This window comes from Gallinula chloropus (assembly GCF_964237585.1).
Source record: "Gallinula chloropus genome assembly, chromosome: 7".
NCBI classification, from domain to species: Eukaryota; Metazoa; Chordata; class Aves; order Gruiformes; family Rallidae; genus Gallinula; species Gallinula chloropus.
In genome coordinates this window covers 25,211,965-25,234,232 of record NC_140092.1, presented here as the reverse complement: position 1 = coordinate 25,234,232, position 22,268 = coordinate 25,211,965, and the positions used below count along the sequence as shown (strand labels likewise).

The 22,268-nt window shown below is 46.1% G+C and overlaps 2 protein-coding genes across 2 annotated transcripts in view; both read left to right on the top strand.

Annotated features, from left to right (window-relative positions):
- Positions 1–12,611, top strand: part of KLHL2 (kelch like family member 2) — a gene marked incomplete at its 5' end in the record, with an annotated part of 61,990 nt that extends 49,379 nt beyond the window's left edge. The window contains 8 exons of the mRNA XM_084266989.1: positions 591–740; positions 1,637–1,754; positions 2,155–2,352; positions 3,367–3,468; positions 6,310–6,438; positions 10,615–10,755; positions 10,896–11,039; positions 11,629–12,611. Of these exons, the coding sequence (XP_084123115.1) occupies positions 591–740; positions 1,637–1,754; positions 2,155–2,352; positions 3,367–3,468; positions 6,310–6,438; positions 10,615–10,755; positions 10,896–11,039; positions 11,629–11,657 (1,011 nt within the window). The 3' untranslated portion in view covers positions 11,658–12,611. The remainder of the gene's footprint in view (positions 1–590; positions 741–1,636; positions 1,755–2,154; positions 2,353–3,366; positions 3,469–6,309; positions 6,439–10,614; positions 10,756–10,895; positions 11,040–11,628) is intronic.
- Positions 12,612–13,446: 835 nt separating this feature from the next.
- Positions 13,447–20,706, top strand: MSMO1 (methylsterol monooxygenase 1). The gene is made up of 6 exons (XM_084266920.1): positions 13,447–13,579; positions 14,336–14,650; positions 15,617–15,765; positions 16,456–16,582; positions 17,794–17,948; positions 19,738–20,706. Exons 2-6 carry the CDS (start codon positions 14,396–14,398, stop codon positions 19,943–19,945), a joined length of 894 nt encoding a protein of 297 aa, XP_084123046.1. The 5' UTR covers positions 13,447–13,579; positions 14,336–14,395; the 3' UTR covers positions 19,946–20,706.
- Positions 20,707–22,268: the final 1,562 nt, after the last annotated feature.

The following is a 22,268-nucleotide window of genomic DNA, read 5'->3' as shown; positions in this document are numbered from 1 at the left end:
ACATTCCTTTATCTCATTCAGGTACTTTTTTTTCAAATTTTATGCACTGATTTTGAATATTTGGCATCAGGCTAAATATTTTAGATTGAAAGGATGGATTCGCTGTTACCATTGGTTAGTAGGTTTAGCAGTAGGTCGGTAAGTGTTTGTTTCAGAATCTCTGTTGTGGTGAAGTGCATTTCCTCCCCTTTGTACAGGTTGTTTGGGGATTTTTCTTTAGGTTTGTTTTTTGGGATTTTTTGCTGTCGTGTTTCTCATTGTCATGGGGCAGGTTGCTAGCTTCCTAAATGAGTCTCCACTACTCCCCTGCCTAGTGTTCTATACTCTCTGTATTTGTAAAGTCAAAAAATGTGCCTGACTGTAAGAAAAGTGATTTACCTTTACCTAACAATGTTTCTTCCACATACTAATAGAGAATCAACATCTGATTATTTTTTTTTCCTGTAGTGACTGCGTATTGTCTTCACACAAATCTGTGTCTAAAAAATCAGGTTAATGTGCGTTTGAGTGATGTAACGCAGACTACACTTCGGGTTGTGCTCTGCTTCCTTAATGTGCTCAGATGTTGTTAAACTTCTGTCAATAAACAGAGAGTCGAAGAGGAAATACTGGTTAAGAACAGCAGCGCTTGCAAAGATTACCTCATTGAAGCTATGAAGTATCACTTGCTGCCAACAGAGCAACGAGCACTGATGAAAAGCACTCGAACGAAGTTGCGAACGCCTGCCAGCCTTCCCAAAGTAAGCCCCCTGGTTTTGCAGTGTACTTACTCCTTCAAGTGCCATGTGAAAAGGTTCATGAGAGCATGACTGTCACTTGGGGTATTCCAGTGAAATAGTTATTCTGTACGAGAATTTTGCCATGAGAAATGGAGGAAGGGATTGACTTCTGGCTCTGTACTGCTTTTGGTACAGAAGGTTTAGCCTCCCATCTACACACGCTGCTACCGCTGCTTCCCCTCCCAGGAAATACTTTTTGGTAAGTGCTTCACCATTTGTGAAATAACACCAGCATGGGGAAGTTAGCCTGGTTTGGCTTTTTTTAACAATCAAAACAAAGTAAAGACTGAAGTGTCTGAGTGACCCATTTCACTGGGTTTTTTTTTTTTTTTTTAGCTAAATACTGCCCCGTGTTCATTATAGGAGAAAACAAAGCAAGCATTAGATACAGTCTTCTTCCCAGTGAAGTAAAGGCGTTTTTTCATAGTACTATTATGGCAGCTCCAGTGATGGAATAGGAGGCTTCACTTAGCACGTTTCTGAAGGGGATCAGCTCAGGCTGTCCTGTGATGGATGGTCACAGTTCCACTGAACTTCTTGGACAGTAAATTCTCCCACCTGAGGTCAGAGTAGGATGTGAAGAGACAGCAGGACCTGCCTCATTCATGGGATCCCTACCTAGGTTCTAACTGCTCCGTGCTTTTCTGCCTCGTGTTTCATTGGACACAATGGCAAACTGAGTGTTTTTAAAAAAATTGAATCGTGCCCAGCCTGCAAGACATATATTTCTTATTTAGCAGAACTGTGCTTTGATTATTCCTTGTACAGAAGCCTGCTTTGTTTTTTCAACACCTTTGTAATCTTTTGGGTGCTCATACACACAAATGACTTAACAAATACTATTATCTGTCTTGTAGCTGATGATGGTAGTTGGAGGACAGGCACCAAAGGCAATTCGCAGTGTTGAGTGCTATGATTTTAAAGAAGAACGCTGGCATCAGGTGGCCGAGCTGCCTTCCAGAAGATGTAGAGCAGGTAAATGGTGCCTAATTTTTTTGTTACGGTTGGTAATGCTTCAGAACTGAGGCACCCATATAAAGCATCGGCTGTGCTTTGGAACCCTCCTGATGATATTTACCTGAGAAGGGCCAAGCCTTTGCTTCAGTGATCAGCCTTAAAAATCTGAATTGTTACTCTGGAAGAACACAAGATTGATAATTTGATACTAATTTGTGCTTTGGTTTGTAATCTCCAGAATAAACTGCCTTATTACCTCCCATAGATACAGAGTATAGATTAATGTGTTACAATAATGTGTAATTTTACTAGTAAAATACTGTGTATCGAGGATCTGCACACTTCAGGGACTAGGGAATAAAGTTAATTGTCAAAGACACTAAAAGGCTCATCTTCCCTCCTCATTTCCCCACTCTAGGAATGGTGTACATGGGAGGCATGGTTTATGCTGTTGGCGGCTTCAATGGCTCTTTGCGAGTTCGCACAGTAGATTCCTATGATCCAGTGAAGGACCAGTGGACAAGTGTTGCCAATATGCAGGACAGGAGAAGCACACTGGGAGCAGCTGTGTTAAATGGCCTTCTTTATGCTGTGGGAGGATTTGATGGGAGTACAGGTATATCTGCCTTGGTGCACCACTGTCTGGCTTTGACTCTTGACATGCTTGTGTTCAGTTTGAATGTCTCTTTCCAGGTAGCTGAGATGAAACCAAGTATGAACATGGCCTGGCATCTTGTGGAATGTGTTTCAGTGGCTGCGTCCTTTGACCTGAACAGTGACTGTTTGCTCTGTCTAAGAGTTCAGGCTGAATGACCCAGTGAATCTGTGACAGTGTTTCCTTTTGGCATATCCTCTGTAGCCGGAGCCCATAACTCATGGGAGACGGGAGCAGAAAAATTACCTGTTCTTTTTGTCCTGGCTGCATATGAAATAGACCTCTGCATTTTCATGCAGTGTAAATGGGAATACAGGCAGCCTTCTCTGACCTGTGGGAAGGGCTTTGAACATAGACTCCTGTCTTTGCGGACCAGGGATGGAACCTGAGGGAATGTCATGAAGCTGTGCCAGGGAAGGTTTAGGCTGGGTGTCAGGAAGAGGTTCTGGACTGAGAGGGGGATTGGATGCTGGCACAGGCTCCCCAGGGAAAGGGTCACATCCCCAAGCTGGGCTGAGGGCAAGAAGTGTCTGGACGATGCCCTCAATGCCATCTCTCACTTACCTGGGCCTTTGTGGAGCCAGGAGCTGGGCCCCATGGTCCTTACGGGTCCCTGCCAGCTCAGGATGGTCTGCGGTTCTGTGATACTGTTAATTCTCTTCACAGATCCATTAAACCATTTGTGCAGAGATGATCAGCATGTGCAGGAGAGCCCAGTGTGACTCGGTTAAAAAGAAAGATAAAAATCCAGGGAAGAGATTTTCAGAGTTCCACAAAAACTTTTGTCTGTTTTCAGGCACGGAGAATGGGAGGACTGTAACTGGCTAATGGGCACCAGTTGTGCCTTTCACACCACGATTAACAGTCCTTAAAATGCAATAATTTGGATTTTCAGATACAAAGAATTTTCTAGAAGACAGACAATATGTTGCACCTGGATTTATAGTGAAAACAAATATCATGTTGTCTTTGTAGGTTTATCATCAGTCGAAGTTTACAACTTAAAGACTAATGAGTGGTTTCATGTGGCTCCAATGAACACAAGAAGAAGCAGTGTTGGTGTTGGTGTTGTTGGAGGTAAATTGACAAATTATATTAAAAAAGGGAGGGGAGGAATTATGCTCACACTGTGAAGCTTTCTCACTACTGAAGATAACTTCAGATTTATTTTTTGATTAACCTTCCGATTCAGATTCTCCTGGGTTTCAACCAGCTTTTAGCAGGGAGGTTGGAAATGCTTCTTGAGTTTCATCTATGCCTGAGGCAAACTGAGGAAAAGATCTCTAAGCGTGCTTGCTCTGGGCTGCACACCTTCATAAAGCTGGAGAGCCTAATTACTGAAGTAATGACCTTCTAAATGGATCTCTAGCCATGTAGTACTGTGGTATTGTCAGCTCTGCTCTCTGTGACTGACTTTGGCTGCATGCTGGGGATAATATCAAGAACAGTGTCAAGAAAGCTGCTGACTTCCGAATCAGCTGGGTAGTAAACAGCCTGGATGTCGCGCTCAGTACACAGACCTGGGCTGGCACTTGGGTCCTTAAACAGTTTTAGGTGTGGGTTTTAGCTGTGTAGGAGCCACTGCTCTTGCTGATCTGAAAATGTAATTTTCATCTGAACTTTTTATATTTCTAGGAAGCCAATTTGTGTGCTTCCACTGCCAGAGGTACTGGCATTGGCTTGCTTTGGAACAATTCCTGATTATAAAACCATGGCAGAGGGCCTTTGTACTTCAGCTAGGCAATTAGAAGCTTTTGACTCATGTTGTTCCTGTTGGACTTGTTGGGTTATATTCCAGTTGTGATTACAGAGACTTGGTGGGATAGTCCACGTGACTGGAATGTGGCCATGGATGGCCATGTCCTTTTTAGGAAGGGAAAGGAGGTGGAGTTGCTCGTTGTGTCTTGAGTTCTGTCCAGGGGTGGATGAGGAATGAGTTGTGAGTTTGTGGGTGAGAATTAAAGGACAGACTAGCATGGGGATACTGCTGTGGGTGCCTATTAGATGTCGCCTGTTGAAGAGGAGGCAGTTGATGACACCTTCTGCGGCAGCTGACAGCAGCCTCACACTCACAGGCCCTGGTTCTTATGGGAGATTGTAACTCTCTAGAAGTTTGCTGGAAGGCTGGCACAGCCACCTGCTCCAGTCCAGGAGGTTCCTACAGTGCACTGATGGTAACTTCCTGATGCAAATGGGGGTGAGCCATGGAGGATAGTGAGAAGGTGGAGTTAGGGAGCTGTTGGAAGTCATTGCTAGGCCACTCTCCATCATCTTCGGGAAGTCATGGGAAGCAGGAGAGGTGCCTGAGGACTGGAGAAAAGCAAATGTCACTCCAGCCTTCAAAAAGGGGCAAGAAGGAGCACCTGGTAACCACAAACTGGTCAGTCTCACCTCTGTCCCTGGAAAGGTGATGGAATGACTTATCCTCGGTACTGTCTTTAGGCATATTGAGGATAAGAGGGTTTTTTGGAGCAATCAACATGGTTTTACCAAGGGGAGGCCATATTTGACTAATCTGATAGCCTTTTGTGAGGACATAACCAGGTGGATAGGTGATGGTAGGGCAGTGGCTGTGGCTTATCTTGACCTCAGTAAAGCATCTGACACTGTCTCCCACAGCATCCTTGCAGTTACACTGAGGAAGTGTGGTCTTAGAAGATTGAGTAGTGAGGTGGATTGAGAGCTGGGTGAAGGAAAAGGGCCAGGGAGTGTTGATCAATGGGACAGAGTCTGGCTGGATGCCTGTATCTGATGGAGTCCCACAGAGTTTGTTGCTGGGACCTGTGCTATTCAATATATTTACTGGTGACCTGGATGAGGGAATTGACTGTCCAGTCAGCAAGATTGCTGATGACACAAAACTGGGAGGGTTGGCTGACACCCCAGAGGGCTGTGCTGCCATTCAGGAAGACTTAGACAGGCTGGAGAGCTGGGCGGGGAGAAGTTTAATGAGATTTAACAAGGGCAAGTGGAGGGTCTGGCATCTGGGGAAGAATAACTCCAAGTACCCATATAGGCTGGGGACTGTCCTGTTGGAGAGCTGCATAGATAAGAGGGACCTGGAGGTCTTGGGGGACAGCAGGATGGCCATGACCCAGCAATGTGCCCTTGGCTAAGAAAGCTGATGGCGTCCTGAGGTGTGTTAGATAGGGGTGGTTAGTAGGTCAAGAGAGGTCCTTCTCCCCCTCTGCTCTGCTCTGGTAAGACTGCACCTGGAATATTGTCCAGTTCTGGGCCTCTTAATTGAAGGACAGGGAACTATTTGAAAGAGCCCAGCCAGGGCCACTAAGGTGATGAGAAGGGAGTGGAACACCTTCCTTATGAGGACAGGCTGAGCGAGTTGGGCCTCTTTAGCCTGGAGAAGAGGAGACTGAGGGGTGACCTCATCAATGTCTATCAATATGTAACAGGCAAGAGTCAGGAGGCTGGAGCCAGGCTCTGCTCAGGGATGTCCAACAGACAAGGGGCAATGGATGCAAGCTGGAGCAGAGGAAGCTCCATGGGAATGTAAGGAGGAACTTTTTCCCTGTGAGGGTGATGGAGCCCTGGGACAGGGTGCCCAGATTGTCTGTGGAGTCTTTCTCTGGAGACATTCAAACCCTCCTGGATGTGCTCCTGTGTGATTTAGTCTGGTTGATCCTGCTCTGGCAGAGGGGTTGGACTAGATGAGCTTTTGAGGTTCCTTGCAACCCCATATGTTCTGTGATTCTGTGATCCTGGCTGTCTCTTACATCCCAAAAAATGTCAAGAACTGAAATGTCCTGTCTTGAGCTATTTACAAAACAGAAGCTCAAGATCTGACAGGTGAGGGGTAGCAATTAGTAGCAAACTCAGAGACCGATGACCTCTCCTCAGCCTGTCACCAGTGTAGCCTACGTGCATTTGATACGTGTTGGTGTCTGTTGGTTACCCTTCTAGGTAAACTGTATGCTGTTGGTGGCTATGATGGGGCGTCACGTCAGTGCCTTAGCTCTGTAGAATGCTATGATGCCACGACAAACGAGTGGACCTATGTTGCAGAAATGAGCACTCGACGGAGCGGAGCAGGTGAGTGGACAAGGAGCAACTATCGTTGTAAGAGAAATACACTTGTGGGTTTAAAATGTATCTGAAAATATGCAAGGTAAGCTGAAGCCTGAGCCTGCTGGACTCCTCTAGTCTCAGCTGGCTGGTACAGCACAGATTATAAACACAAAACTGTCCCACTGAGAAGGAGTCTGACTGTCAACAGTAAACACCTTTCCTCCTTTTGCCATGCTTTCCACATTCCACCTCTTCCCGTAACTGCAGATGTTTTTAGCATACCAGCTAACACGCATGGATTGTGGGAGTCGATTTCATGTCTCCTAAGTGCTGAAGTAGATGGCCAGGGTGAAAGAAATGTCGTTTCTTCAAGATGTCCCTTTGCTGCTGTAGGGCTGATTTTTCCAGTAGCAGTTTCTGGTTGACTTTGTGTGAACTGTGAGTAGCTTCCCACCTCGTCGGAGGACTTGTGCTGCATTTTGATTTGCCTCAGGAAATTCTGTCCTTGTTCATTCTTAAGTTTTTATTCCTAGTTTCATCCCATTACTCTCACTTATGTGCCCTTTGTTTCATCTTCAGTAATTCTCCTCACCTGGTGTTGCATCATTTGGATACGTATAGGCTACTACATGTTACCCTTCCTTATCGTTTAGCCAAGGTACATCCATTATTTCCTTATAATCTTAAAAATCCCTTCTTTACCTTTCCATGGATTTTTTTTCCCTTCCTTGTGATTTGGAGTATGTCTGTGTCTCTGTAAAGACATTGGAAGTTCCTGTGGGATTTTTGTTTAAATGAAAAGGTGCCTCCGCAGCTCTGAGTTGACTTTTGCACTTTCATTAGCTATTTATACTGTGGGCTCAAGTCTCACTTGCTGTTCACTGTCCTCTATTTGTCTTTTGGTATTTCAGTTTTTCTCAACTTGCAGAAGTTGTTTGATTTCTCTAGATGTGTTCCCATGGATTTTTTCAAGTCAAATAGCATGTTTTTTTTTTTTTTCTACATTTACTGTTTTTAGTTAAGTCACTTTTTCTTTTTGCCAAGTGCTCACTCGTGCTTTTTAGCAACACCCTTCAAGTATCTACTGGTGGCTGCATTAATGTGTTTCATGAGTGGGGAGTTCTGTTGCAACAAATGAAATTGGACTTTTAGATTGCTCAGTAGATGATTAATAATTATCCCAACTTTTCATTTTGCCTTCCATTATTCTTTATTAAGTCTGAACAGTTTTTAATCTGTTTAATGGTGTTTAAATTAAGTCCAAGCTATTTCAAAAGAAATAGGCAAGTGTTAAAATCGTTACTAAAATTAAGTGATACTTCATTATACAGTTGCAAATCAGCAAGTTGGTGTGTCTTCTACTGCTACAAGTAATGTTTTGATTGTGTGGCATTAACAAGGGAAACATGATATCTTCTATCTGAAGAAAACATTGGCTGTCTGGGCATCTTGGAAGTAAACTCCAGATTAAAAACTGGCCAGAGCTGCAGTAAGGGTACTGTTCAGTACTCTTGTTGGAACATTGGTGAGTTTTGAGGAAAATATTTATATAAACTGGGAAGATTTATAAGTATTGTGATAGAGACAAATAGTGCTGGTGGGCTGAGAGGGCTTCATTCGCAGCTTGCCTGCATGCCTGTTTCATCTCAGCATTGCTGGGGTTTTTAAACTGCCTGGTTTTGTGAACTTACCGGTGTGCTTGTCACCTGTTTATATCCTAGATGTTTTCAGATTTATTTTTTTAAATGTTGAATTACTTCTATGACTCTGAAATTTAGTGCCTTAGAACTAACTGCTGGGGTTTTCCACCCCCCTTCCCCCTCTTCCTCCCCTTCCCACACTCCCTTGTTTGGGACAATGTTTGTTTCCTTAACACTCTGCTCCCTTTTATGTTGTCATCCGATAAAAAAAGAGAGGAAAAGTAAATGTAGTCAGTTATTTCAGATTCTCATAACCAAGTAAACTTACCAGCATTGTTCTGTGCCGTCTTTAAATCCCTGAGAAGCTGTCTTTGTGTGGGGTGGGGGGCGGGAGCGGGCGGTGATGTTGAAATCATGCCTGTTAACTGAGCTTGGCTGTAGCGGCCTAACACCAAAACCCCCCAGAACGTTTTGGGCTGGGAGCAGCCCTGGGTGGCATCACGGGTGCCAGTGACAGAGAATGGTGTGCCTGTATTAAGCCTGTGGATCTGTGGTCATCTCCAGGAACTTAAGCCCATCTCTTCTGTTCCTACTTCAGAGGTTAACCCTCAGTTACTCTCCTTTAGTACCAGCTGCTGCTCAGTTGATCGGTACGGGGACATATTGGGATGAGGAGCTTCAGATCCAGATATAGGCCGTTTGGGAGGGATGAGTGAGATGAGACAGGGTCCTGACAAGTGGGCGGGGAAGAAAATAACAGAGGAGAACTCAGAAGACGGCAGCAAGAGGATACCGGCGGAAGGAACAAGGAATAAGGTAGGACTTGGAAAAACTGGGTGTGGGATTAAGGGAAAATGGACCATCAAAGAGGAACGGAGGACACTATCAAAAATAAGAAGCTGTCAAAGAAAAAATGGCAGTGTGGCAGAGGAAAAACTCTACACGCGGAATAGGAAGGTCGGTAACTATTCAGAAAGTCCTGGGGGGTTGGGGGGTGGATTTATAGCACATCATACATTTATATACTAACACTCTTAGCCCTTCTTCTGGTTCTGCAATGTTTAATGCTGCAAAAGATGAATGTTGTATTATCCCTGCTAATAAAGTGTGATCGGAGTGGGCAAAAGAAGAGCTGTCTCACTATATACTGTGCCATGATCGCTGGAAATAATAGCGATAAAAGGGGAATTAAATTAACCAGGAAGGATATTAGGAAATGTTAGTAGTGAATGTACTTACTGATGGAGCATTACATAGTGTGATTTATAAAGCAGTGTCCTATTAAGAGGCTATTTTTCAGATCAGCAATATCAATTAACTGCTCCATGTTTCCTTCACTCTTCCTTTAATTATTAAATCTGTCTTTTTAATAAGATGATGTAGTAATTTCAGGAGGAATCATTTCTCTCCCCGTATAGGAATGTCTCTTACATACAATGTTAGTAATGCGTTTTCAAAGATACTTCAGATAACTACTAAAGTCTCAGGGGTCTTTCTTTTAACCCAGCATATTTTTGTTCTTTTTCTCTGCAAGACTGAACCCATCTTTTTGTATTTATATTTGCAGTTCCCCTTCATTAAAGATTTTAAGCTGTGCACATTTCAAGGAACCCTTTAAGAACCATGTTTTAAAATCTGTCTCTCAGCTTGGAGTGTCATAATCTGAAATGTAACACCTATTAGATTTCCTGGTGTACTTCCACTTGCAAGCTTTGAGACAACCCAAATGCTTACATTTCTGAAACCTGTGGTGCTTGGGTTCTGACGGTGCGTTCTAAAGTGAGGAATAAAGAGAGGCCTTCCTTTCTGCTTCCCCTGTTAACCGTCTCTCCGTCTGCCTTACCTACCAGGCAGGCGCAGACCAGCTTTAGTTACTCCTTCACCCCAGGCTCACAGTCTGATAAACTCTGGTTGTGACCTTTATCTTTACTGCCCTTTACTCCTTGGGGAGTAAAGGAACCCCTTTCAGTGTCCTTTGGGGTATTCTGATAACCAAAGCATGGTTCACGGTACCCTGGTGTTCTCCTCCAGCAGCGAGGAAGGTGCTCGCTGTGAGTGCTGGCTTTTATTTCATAGAGCCGTGAGCTATTCTGACACTTCAGTGGAAACATCCCTGACTCTGTCCATCCAGCTTTTACCCTCCTTAGTTTCTAAAGAAATTCACTTATGCTTTAGCATCTTGTCAGATTTCTGTTACGCTGGCTGAGTGCGCTTGTCTCATTTACTCTTCTGATTACTCCCAAATTCCAGCAACCCTCATTCTCCTGCACGGTTGGTTTTTTTTTTGTTGTTGTTGTTTTGCCCCGAACTCTCAAAATCTTCTGTTGCAGAACAGCCTGGTCCTTGTGTGCTGCAACATGGTAGGGGAGCGAGCAAGACGTTTCATCTTTGTCTTGCTGTAGTTTGCTTAGCACATCCTGACCCAAAGGCTTTCTCAAATAGTCCTTAGTGTTGACAGGCTGAAGGAGTTGTGCTAGTGGACACACGGTTTGTTGTTTCCCCTCTCTGTCGGTCAGACCATTCTGTCTGGCTGATTTTGCACGTTTCCCTGTGTTTGCAGGTGTCGGGGTGTTAAACAATTTACTGTATGCAGTGGGTGGTCACGACGGCCCTCTGGTAAGGAAGAGCGTTGAGGTCTTCGATCCTGTTGTCAGTACGTGGAAGCAGGTTGCCGACATGAACATGTGCAGGCGGAACGCAGGTATGCCGGGCCGCTGCTGTCAAAGGCCGGGTGATACTGCTTGGTGTGAACAGCGTGCTCCTGGATCTCTGCTGCTTGTGGGAGGGGGGTTGGAGCAAGCCGGCTGCTAACTTGGGTACCGCTTTCCTGCCTTGTCTTAGGTGTTTGTGCTGTAAATGGTCTCTTGTATGTAGTCGGAGGAGATGATGGCTCCTGTAATTTATCAACAGTGGAATATTATAATCCGACAACTGATAAATGGACGGTTGTGTCATCATGTATGAGTACAGGAAGAAGCTATGCAGGTAACGTGCGTAGGTAATTTAATGGATTGCTTACAGTGCAACAGCTAGGGTAAAAGAATTGACAAAGCACCCAAATGAAGTCCTACAGCTAAACCGAAGGCAACTAGAACTGTTCACAAAGAATCTGGTGCTGTGTTTTTAATCATCACTTCAAACACTCACTAAAAGGTAAAACGTGGTACTAAACTGTGCTCAGGGGGAATTCGGCACCCGAAGTGGTGAATCAGAAAGATGATTCCAGTATGACCAGTCCTTTTTTTAACAATAGATCTACGGGGTGTGGTCCAATTGTGATTTCAGCAACTGCAATTTCTCAAATGAGCTCTTCAAGTGACTGTTAAGTATGTATTTCACAGATGACAAAACTAAACTTGAGTAATGGCAAGTTTTTCCAGTTCACAAACATTCAGAACTTTGTGCCGATCCAGACATCTTTCTCAGAAAGAAATTAGGGAGAACCTGCTGATGCAGGTGCAGTGGGTTTCATTTTTTTAATGTTCTACTAGTTGCAGAATATCAGCTTAAAATGTGATTTTCATATGTTTTGTATTTTTAATACACTGTGCCTTTTTTTTCCTCCTCACTATAGGTGTTACAGTTATTGACAAACCATTATGATCAGTAAAAGGATTTTCAACTTGATTATGCACTGAAGCAGTCTTTGACAAGTGTATTTGAAGTGACTGAGTATCTAAGCACTTCTCTACTTGTCGCTGCACCTTGAGTCACAGTGGAAGATGTGACTGTCTACAATTACAGATGGCGGATGATGAAGATTACTCCAGGCAGAAGCAGTGGGTGGGATCCCTCTGCGCCTGAGCAGAAGCCGACTGAACTTTGAAGTCTAGCGGACCATTTCCTTTTTGTATTGCAAGGTCTTCACAAAGCCGCTTCCTCCAGGGCCGATGTCTGTCAGCGAGGGAGACACGGATCGCCAGTGGAGAACGGCCTGTATTCTGGTGAAAGTAAATTTTTGTCTTATTTTTTCCAGAGACTAATACATATATTTAAAGAAACGAACTGTCAGTCTTCATGGTAGGTATTGAATCCCACCTCAGTAATTCAAGCTGGCATGGGGTAAATGTTTCCTTTTATAAAACTTTTGTTACATAACTATAACATGTGCATATCTCTGTTTGTGTGGGCATAAGTTGCTTTCTATTGAGATACTTTAAAACCTGATTTTACTATTTATAATTCGGCACAGTACTTTGACTATGCCAGTACTATGTTGTGTAAAACAGAGTTGTATTTTTTGATATGTAATGATGCTTAACACTACTAATTCCCCCTGGGGCAGAGATGGGCGGTGGTGTAACGCTTCAGACAGGTGTGATTTCAGGATCTTTTTAATAAAAATGTTGTCTGTACCTGACAGGGCTTTTATTTTTTCTGTTTTAGTCACGTTTACATGTTACTCCTTTCTTACCTTTTTATCCAAAAACGTTATTTGGCATGAAAACCGACTTAACCCTTCTAAAGCCTGTACGGACTTGCATTGTGCCTGCATGGGGCTGAGGCCTGTTCCTGCCTGTAACCGTCGCTTCTGCTGGCTCACACTGTACGCGGCTGCTCCTTTTCACCCGGCCGCCTCCTCCTCTTAACCCCACCAAAGCTACTGTCACCCCTGAGGAACTTTCTGCAAATAAACGTTTGTACATCCTTTCCTACCGCCCCGCAGCCGCTTGCAACGCGCGTCCTCGGCGCCAGACCCGGGCGGCGCGGTGGGGGCGGGAGGTGGTGGGAGGTCGGAGCGTGGTGGAGGCCCTGGCCCTGCAGGGGCCTTCCCCCCCCCCCCCCCCCCCGCCGCCACTCGCCCTCTGGCTCCCTCACCCCCGCGGCGGGTCCCCCGGGCCTGGCGCAGTTCTACCCTCCCCTTCCCCCCCGCCGGCGGGTAACGCTGCGGTCGCAAGAAGCGGGGCCGGCGGCAGCGCGAGACGCGCCGCTCCCCTGCGAGCCAGCCGGCTCTGCTTCCCGTCCCGCCGGAAGTAGGGCGGTGCCCGCTTCCCCCTGAGCCCGCCCTAGCTCCGCCCGGCTGAGGCGCCGGTCTCCTCATCGCGCCGCTGATGTCACTTGCGCTGCCTCCCGCCTCATTGGCTGCGCGCAAGGGTCTCACTATCCTCACTCCACCCCTCCGGCCAATCGCCGCGCCGCAGCCGCCGCGCCCGCCCGCGCCGCCCGACGCCTGACTCCCGGCAGCGGGCGCCGCGCAGCCAATGGGCGCCGCGCCGGGAGCTGCGGCGCAGCCGGCGGGCGGGCACACTTGAAGCGCCGGTCGGCCCCGGGGCCTCTCATTGCTGCGGCCGCTGCTCAGGTGAGGGGGCCGGAGGGCGAGGGGTGGCGGCCTGACCGGGCGCCGCGGGGCGAGGCGTGGCGCTGCCGCCGGGGGATGAGGGATGCCCCTCGGCTGTGCGCGGCCACCGCCGGCCGGGCGCCTGCCCCGCGCCGCGGTGCTACCCTCTCCCGCTTCCTGCTGGGGTCGTGCGACGGGACGGGCCCGACCCGGGCGCAGCCCCGTCTCTGTCCGCTCCGGCGGGAGGGTGAGGAGCGGCGCGTACCCCTGGGAGGGCAGCGCCGCGGCGGGCGGCAAGCGGGCAGCACTCGCGCTGGGTTCCGGGCTCGGGGCCGGGCCGGGCCCAGCCAGAGCAGCCCAGCCGAGGCTCGCCAGCGCCCGCGAGTTCCGGGCGGGAGATGGAGCCGTCGGGGTCCGGGGCACAGCCGCGGGAGCGGTGGGGGGCGTGGAGCTGGGCCGGGAGCAGGAGGAAGAGGCGGCTCCGGGAGCGCGGCACGGGGGCTTCTGCGGGGGTGGCGAGAGGCGCTGGGCCCGCGGCGGCGGGACCCTGGCACGGGGTCGGCTCGGGCGGATGGTGAGGAGGTGACTGCTCGCTTGGAGCGGGGGGGGGCCCAGCACGGGCTGCCCTGGCATCCCTGGTAGGGTTCAAGTCCGGGCTGGATGGGGCTTGGGGCACCCTGTGCTGGGGGTGTCCCTGCCCATGGCAGCAGGTTGGGACTGGGCGATCCTTGAGTATGGAATGTAGTTACCCTGTAAAAGGCTTGAGACAGAATTGAGTAAGAATTAATTTTTCCTTATGCTTCTGTTGCCTTGACCTGATCTCACAACCCGAGAGCTGGCCGCCTCTCCAACCGGTTTGCCTCTCAGACCCGTCCTAAGCTTTCTGCTTGTACACCTTTCCCTTTGCTGTTCTTGCTTTAAAAGTAGGTAACGACTAGGCTAAGTAATGCGTTTGGGCTGTTTTCTGACGATTAACCACCAGTTGTTCCATTTTTCTCCACAGACTTGTTGGCTACTCTCTGACAACTGCAGAAGTGTAACTGTGATGCTTTACGTTTGAACGATGGCAGCTAACGACAGCATCAACATCTTGAACTCTGCCTATCTGGCGGTGGAATATATAGACTCTTTCTTACCTGACAATCCCCTGCAGCAACCTTTTAAAAATGCCTGGAATTACATGCTGGATAACTACACGAAGTTCCAGATTGCGACTTGGGGGTCGCTTATAGTTCATGAAGCTTCATACTTCTTGCTCTGTGTACCTGGATTTGTCTTCCAGTTTATCCCATACATGCAGAAATACAAAATTCAGCAGGTAAGACAAGACGGTGAACGATGCACCTCTTGACTTGAGTAGAACGGGTACCTGCAGTATCCCCGTTTCCCTCTGTTGCCGTGGACATCCTGGAAGTGCCAGAGAAAAGTTACAGTGTGTGCAAGGGGAGGAGGAGAAGTGGATTTGGGGGAAGGAGTTATTTCTGGGGGAGGGTGTCCTTTTCACTGCGCTGGTGCAGGGAGAAAAGGGCATGCTGATCTCTCTGATAGCAAAGTGGAATTTTCTCCACGTAAGTTTGTATGTCAGCAGGGGTGAACGTACAGGAGAATTGCAGCATCTGGTGGTAGAGGCGTGTATTGTTATTATTATGAAAGAATTACACAGTGTATTTACTTGGCAACAAGTCTGTCTTTCAAAGTATCTCTGTGCACAGCTCCTTGGGAAGGATTTTGATGTCTCTTGGCAACAGAGAAAGCCTAGAATGCACTGTGTGCTCCTAACTGTTAACAGAGGCACAGCCAGTATTTAAAGACAATTGTCTGCCCTCACTTCCTTGCAATATGAATTAGAAAATAATTATACCAGCTTCTGAAATTTCTACAGCAATTGGTAAAATGTCTCCTGGCAAAAACTGGATGTTTCCACGGCAACGTATTTCTTCCTAATCTCTCATCTTCAGCTTCTCCTTGCATTGTTTTAGCAATGGAAATACATTCAGTGGTATGAAGAAGAAAAGCAAACTCGGGTTTGTTTTAAATTGTCAAACACAAAATGCTCCTGAAATAGCAGGAATAGCTAATGGCTTTACAGAAAACTACAGAAAAACAAAGTTTGAAACTGAATCTAATCCCATGTAATTTTTATTGCCCAAGTTAATTTGTATTAGTGGAGGACGTGCTGTCTGTCACCTGAGGTGAGATGAAACTGCCTCTGAAGTAATTTTTGAAGCACTTTAGTTACATGCAAGAGAAGTTCATAACACACCTGGTTCTGTTTGTGTCTCAGGATAAACCAGAAACATGGGAAAAGCAGTGGAAGTGTTTCAAAACGCTCCTCTTCAACCACTTCTTCATTCAGCTTCCTCTGATCTGCGGCACCTATTACTTCACAGAGTATTTTAACATCCCATACGAATGGGAAGAGATGCCCAAGTGGTAAGTTGATCCCTGTGGTATGTTGATGTGGAGCTGCATACATTTGGAGGCAGAATATTGAATAAACAGCGCTGTCAGATGTAATCACAGGATCACACACCATTAGGCGTTGGAAGGGACCTCGAAAGATCATCTAGTCCAGCCCCCTGACCCACAATAATTCTTTGACAATGCAAGCTGTGTTTGTTAATCTTGCCTCTCTTGGTACTTAACTGCTCTAAGAGTTAATTAGAGCTTTCGAGATGTATTGTTTTTCCTTTCAACAGCCTCAAACTGTTCTGATACTGGGAAGAAGGTGGGATTAGGAGGAAGTTTATGAAAGCGAAGAAAGATACACTGTGGCCTGGGTTAAATATTGGTCTTTCTGGGGTTTTTAATCCAACTTTTTTGATGCCTCATAAACGCTTCTTCCTTTTCCCTTGTTTTATATTGTAGCAGCAGCCTGTTCCTCAAGGGAGAGAATATACTACCCACATGCTAACTCACCTTAGCACATCAGATGATGAGCTGAAAAGCATAGCAGCCCTTACACCTGCTAATTAGTGTTCTTAGTGTGCTAAAAAGGTAGCACAAGTGCATTGTTATCTAGTCAATAATATGTATCAGCATTTCCCATATAAACTGTTTTAGCTTTGAGGGTTGTGTGTCTGCTGGTACATTCTGTAACTAATGGCTCGTCTGCTTTTAAAGGTACGTCCTGGTTGCCCAGTGCTTCGGATGTGCAGTGATTGAGGATGCCTGGCACTATTTCCTGCACAGATTGCTGCATCACAAGAGAATATACAAGTACATTCATAAGGTTCACCACGAGTTCGTTGTACGTATTCCTTGGTTGTTTTTCAGTAGTTTTTAGTAGATATGGTATCATATAGCTAATTTAAAGGTCTTATTTGAAAGGCTTGAGAATTTTCTGTGTCCCTCCGACAGCAGGGTAGATGCTGTAAGAATTCTCTGTAAGAGCTCTTTGTCCAGGGCGGTCATCCCTTTTATGTCTGAAAACACCCCCTGTAACTTCATGTCAGCTCACAGGAAGGGAAGGTTGTGTTCAACTCTTGCTGGAGTTTGACTGTACCAGCTGAGCTAGGTGAAGCAGGCTCTTAAAAGCGTGTAGCAGAGAAGCTTGTTACCAGTCCGTGAGTGTGTACCTACGTGCATCTGGGGCAGCAGCTGCTGTTTTCCTCTTGCTCTCTGAGCCACCCTGAGAGTGGTTAGCAGTTCACATGGGAATGATCTGTAGGCTAATGGTTGTTTCACTGTAACCTTCCCCTGATGGCACAAGTTGACTGATGATTTTGAAATTGTCCTTAAGCCAAAGTGGTCTTTATTTTTTTTTTTTTTTCTGGTAATCAAACGTAGCACTTTCAGCATTAGGGTAATTTTTTTTTAAACTGTTCTCTTTGGGTGACATTCTGCCTTTGAAAAAATCTCTACAGAATGACTCTCTCAGCAGACCAAATGTAGTCATGACTGGGCTGCATGTGTATATATAAAGCAAAGAAAGTACTTTTATTTCAATCTCAAAATAACATTTGAGTGCTATAAATTTATTTTTAAAAGTTGTCAAAGATGAGTGAGGGTTGTTATTTTTCATTCTTAAAATGAATTTCTAAATGATTCCTGATTTGGAGAGCATTTTGGCTTCCTCCTTCCTTCTACTCCTAAGATAGGGCGTACAGAAAAGCTGATAGAGACTTGCCAAACACCTTTGTACTCCTTAAGGTAACGATTTGGCCTAAGGTAAGGGTAAGCCTGAATAAAAGCTCTCAACTCTTGAACTAGTAGTGAAGTGTTTGGGCTCAGGAGTGGAATGATGATCCTAGTGACTGTGCAATACTGCTTTCTGTTTCCCAGTGAGGAGCTGAGCAGCTGTGCTGAGGCTGCTGTTCAGTCAGACCCCATCCTTTACGCACCGCACTGTTCCTCTTGTCCTGTTGTGGTGCTTCCACAAGACAGCAAGACGGTGATGCTCTGATTTGGGGGCTTACAAAACTGAGAATGGTGACTGTTGTGTCTGTTATCTCTTTCCAGGCTCCATTTGGAATGCAGGCAGAGTATGCACATCCTCTGGAAACGCTCATCCTTGGAGCTGGCTTTTTTATTGGCATTGTTGTTTTCTGTAACCACGTGATTCTGCTGTGGGCGTGGGTGATATGTCGCTTGATGGAAACCATTGACGTACACAGGTGAAATTCTTGTTGCTTTTTAATGATTGCTTTTCCTTTCCTTCCTAAGCCTCCCTCAAGCTTAACCACCTCCTGCACTGAGATTTGTTGGTTGTTTTGCACTGAAAGGCTTTCATGTTTACAAAGGGTGACAGAGCCCAAGCGGTTATCAGTGTCTTCTGTTTTCAGGTAGTGCTAATAGCAAATCTTGCCTTGAAGGAGAGCAGACTGTCAGCTACAGCATCTCAGGGAGGGTTTTGGAAGCGAGGTGCCTTGTTAGGGTGTCTAAGTCTTGATGTTTGGTGTACAGGTGACCTTATGCATATTAGAACACCAAAAATCAATTACAAAAAGGGGTATTCCGGACAAACTCTTTCCATTTAATACTTCATCACTTTTCCTAGCAGGCTGTACAACCACTGACTGTTTTTAAAACAAATCTGTGGATTGCTTTTGTTGTTTATTGTGGAGGCAAAGGTCAAGACTTCTTGTCTTCTGTAGTGGAAGCTTCTGTAGTTCTTTCAAATTTGGCTCCTAGGTACTAGTGCAAATACTAGTAGGCTTAGTTGGGTTCATGAATGGGCAAATGAATGGTCTTTTTTTTTAACCCCTGGGCTCAAGAGGAAGGGGGCAGTAGGGGTTTATTTTTGGTATTACACTTCCCCTTGTATCTGAATGTATTCTGATGTGTCCAGTGTCTTATTGTAAGCTGGGTGCCCAGTGTTCCAGTACCACACGAGCCGCTAATGAACTCATCATACTGGTTTAGTTACATGCTGCTTGTGAACTGAGGAGTGTACGTTGTACAATGTGTTGTGAAGTAGTTGATGCACAATGTGAACCTCCTTGGGTAATTATTTTAGCTCGTTGTCTGTGTGAGGTGTTGGTAACGAACTGCCCGGTGCTCTCCCTGCAAGGTGGTGATGAGAAGCTTTCCTGTACTAGTAAGCAAGTGAGGTCACATCCCTCTAAAGTGAGCTGTGCTGCCTTTAGTATTACTTTAATTGTGTACTTTGAATGTTAAATGCTTGAGGAGCTTGCAGTAAACTGAGAGAGAGTAAAAATACCTAACAGTTAGAGTTGATTTAGGGTGCTGTTTGATGAGCAGCTGAGCTGATGTTCATAATTTGTCGCAAACAGGTAGTGTTATTTCTTGTTCCTCCTCCCTGACATTGCCCATGAGTCTATTAGAGCTGCTGTGAGCCATCAGGAAGTCCATCACTGAGACTTGTTTAGGTGACTTGTTCAAATCACAGAATGCTTTGGGTTGGAAGGGACCTCAGAGATGATCTAGTTCCAACCCCCCTGCCATGGGTGGGGACACCCTCACTAGCCCAGGGTTCCCAAAGCCCCATGCAACCTGGCCTTGAACGCCTCCAGGGAGGGGGCAGCCACAGCCTCTCCAGGCCACTTGTGCCATATGACTCTCCTCCTTTGCTTCCAAATACTTGCTCTTTGCCTCTCCGGTTCTCCGCATCCAAAGGTTATGTGAAACTTTGATGCTTCTGTGCCACACCAAGCAGGGAAGTGGTAGCATGGCAATCGGGGTGGTTTCTATAATGCCCAGTAAACTGAGCTGAAAAGGTCAGTGAGTGTGAAGCTGTTCTGGGACAGTTCACAGAACCATTTGGCTAGGGCAGGAGGGATCTTGTTTCCCCGTTAAGCCAATGTTACAGGGAGTACCTTGGGGCCTTACAATACCGACAAATGGTTCTACTTTCTAAAAATGCCAACCCAGTGTCTCTATTTTGTATTGTACATCTGGGAAAAAATCCTTACTATAGTTGTTTTTCTCTCCCCTCCCCTGCAGTGGCTATGATGTTCCACTGAACCCTCTTCATTTGGTGCCTTTCTACGCCGGGGCCCGTTTTCACGATTTCCATCACATGAACTTTATCGGCAATTACGCTTCAACCTTCACATGGTGGGACAGAATCTTTGGTACAGACTCTCAGTTCATCGCCTACAAAGAGAAGGAGAAGCAGCAGCAGCTCTCAGCGAAGAAGAAGTTTAACTGAATTTCCAGTGTGCGGGTTCCAATGCTGATACTGGTAGTCGACTTCTGCTTTTCCATAAAGCAAAACAGTGATTGGGTGTTAAGCAGAAACCTTGTTCCATTGCTACTAAGTGGTAGGGAAAACGGCTAATTACACTGCAGTATCTTCCTAATGGGAATGCTTTCTATTTTCTATGTAAGTACTGCATATATTTTAACTACAGATTTAAAGATGATGCAAAAAAAACCAAAACTGAGATAAGATTTGGGGGGTGGGTGGTGCAGGAAATAAATTCAATTTTATCTTTGGTGTTGCCAGCTTTGGATCCAGGCAGAATTATATATGCACACTGAAATTGGACTTAGTTTTTTAAAATATATATTCTTAAATTTTTAATACCAAGTAACAGAACATATTAACTGATATCAGCACTGTATTATTTAAATATTGGGTCAAAAGTTGCTTAAAACCAAAACAGCCGTTAATGAGAAGCTTGGGCAGGCCTTTTGCACACTGGATAATGTGAACTGTTAATAACAGAATACTTGGCTAAACCTGAGTTAGCAGAGACATTCCAGATCTAGGCTTACGATGTTATTTTAGATTACAGGCATAGAAGTTTTTCTTTGAAGAAACTGGTTTTTGCTGCTCTTTCGGAGTTGGTTTGTCAGTGTACTTGGCATTTACATTACATTCTTCTCTGTGTTGTAATTTGCTGAACTGACTTGTTGCTATATTTGCACCTGTGACTGATGAAATAAATGTGTTTGATGCGTATGTTACACCTTTCCTATAGGGTTTTTTTAAATGCAAGGTTGTGATAAGCAGGTAGGATACAGCGCCTTACTCTGCTGGTCTCTTCAACTGAGAACCGTTATTTCCCGTAGCATGGTCTGTAGCAGGTCCATCTGTAAGCTACTTCCAGTAAGAAATGGCCATGCAGAAACATCTGGTGGATTCTACTGGCTTGTGTTTGAAGGGGTCAGATATAAAGCTGCTTGGTGTAGTGGCAAATTTTGGGCCCAGTGCGTTCTTAAGCTATGCTACGGCTTTCGCAAACGGGAATTCCAACCTCTACCGCTTGAGTTGCACTGGCGGTAGCAGCAGTAGGCTCATGTTGTTGAGTCTACTCAACAGTCTATGCCTGTTGCGTAGGAAATACCCGTGGAACTATGTAAGAGGGTCTTAAGCCTATATGAAGATCTTACACTTTGTATTTTAATGTCAGCTCTTCTTCAGAGTACAGATACCACCTGTCATGGTTTACCCCTGGCTGGAGGCCAGACGCCCACCAAAATCAGTCTATTACTCCCCTTCTTAGTTGGACAGGGGAGAAAATATACATTAGGAGGCTCAGGAGACAAAATAAGGACAGGGAGAGATCACTCTCAGCAATGACGTGGGCAAAACAGTCTCAACACAAAGTGAAGAAGAGAAAAACTACTCCATTACACTACAACTACAAAGAACTGCAAAGAAACCGGAGCTTCGGTCAGTCCCTTGCAAGTTGGTTTCCTTCTCGGCCATGGAGGGGGGGGGGCATTCATTCCACACCCCTGCCGCACCGTAGGGTCTCACCCACAGGAGACAGTCCTCCATAAACTTCTCTAACATGAATCTTTTCCCCAGGGCTTTATTCACAAGCTGCCCTGGCGTGGGTCACTACTATTGTGGGAAGTCATAAATCACAGTGTCTCTCAGTCCCAGCCCTCTGTGCGGTCACCAGCCTCCCCCAAAACAACCTGTTCCGGTGCAAATCTCTCACTCATCTCTGTGTCTGTTTCTCTCCATGGGCTGCAAGTGCTGGCAGGGGTTTGTTCCAACGTAGGGTCACAGCGTCTTCTCTGTGTGTCCGTTTCTCCTCATGGCTGCAAGTGCTGGCAGGGGCTTGTTCCAACGCAGGGTCACAGCATCTCCTCTATGTCTCCAGCTGCTCCAGCCAGCGTGGAGCCCCTCCACGGGCTGCAGGTGGGGTCTGGGCCTTTTCCATGGGTTTCTCCAGGGGCTGCAGGGACATCTTTCTCTCTGGCACCTGGGCCACCTCCTCCCCCACCCTTCTCTGGCCTTGGTGTCTGCACAGCTCATTACATCTTCTCGCTCCCTTCTCCAGTGGCAAAATGCAGCTGCTTCCAGGTTGTTTTCTCCTCCATGTGATTCTCAGAGGTGCTTGACTATCTCCTGGGCTGTGACTTTGGCCTTGAATTGCTCGTTGTTTGTAGTTTAGGTTGGCAGAAAACTAACTGCTGCTTAAAGAAACCATCTCAGCAGCACAGCCTCACAAAACCGCAACACAACTCATCTACCCTCTTAAGTCCTTCAGAGGTGCTCACAGTGTTTCCATGCT

What these genes read in the sequence shown, in the direction of transcription:
- MSMO1 (XM_084266920.1), top strand. Translation starts at nt 14,396, where the DNA reads ATGGCAGCTAACGACAGCATCAACATCTTGAACTCTGCCTATCTGGCG. An exon ending in AGAAATACAAAATTCAGCAG is followed by an intron (nt 14,651 to 15,616) that starts GTAAGACAAGAC and finishes TTTGTGTCTCAG; the next exon opens with GATAAACCAGAAACATGGGA. An exon ending in AGGTTCACCACGAGTTCGTT is followed by an intron (nt 16,583 to 17,793) that starts GTACGTATTCCT and finishes ATCTCTTTCCAG; the next exon opens with GCTCCATTTGGAATGCAGGC.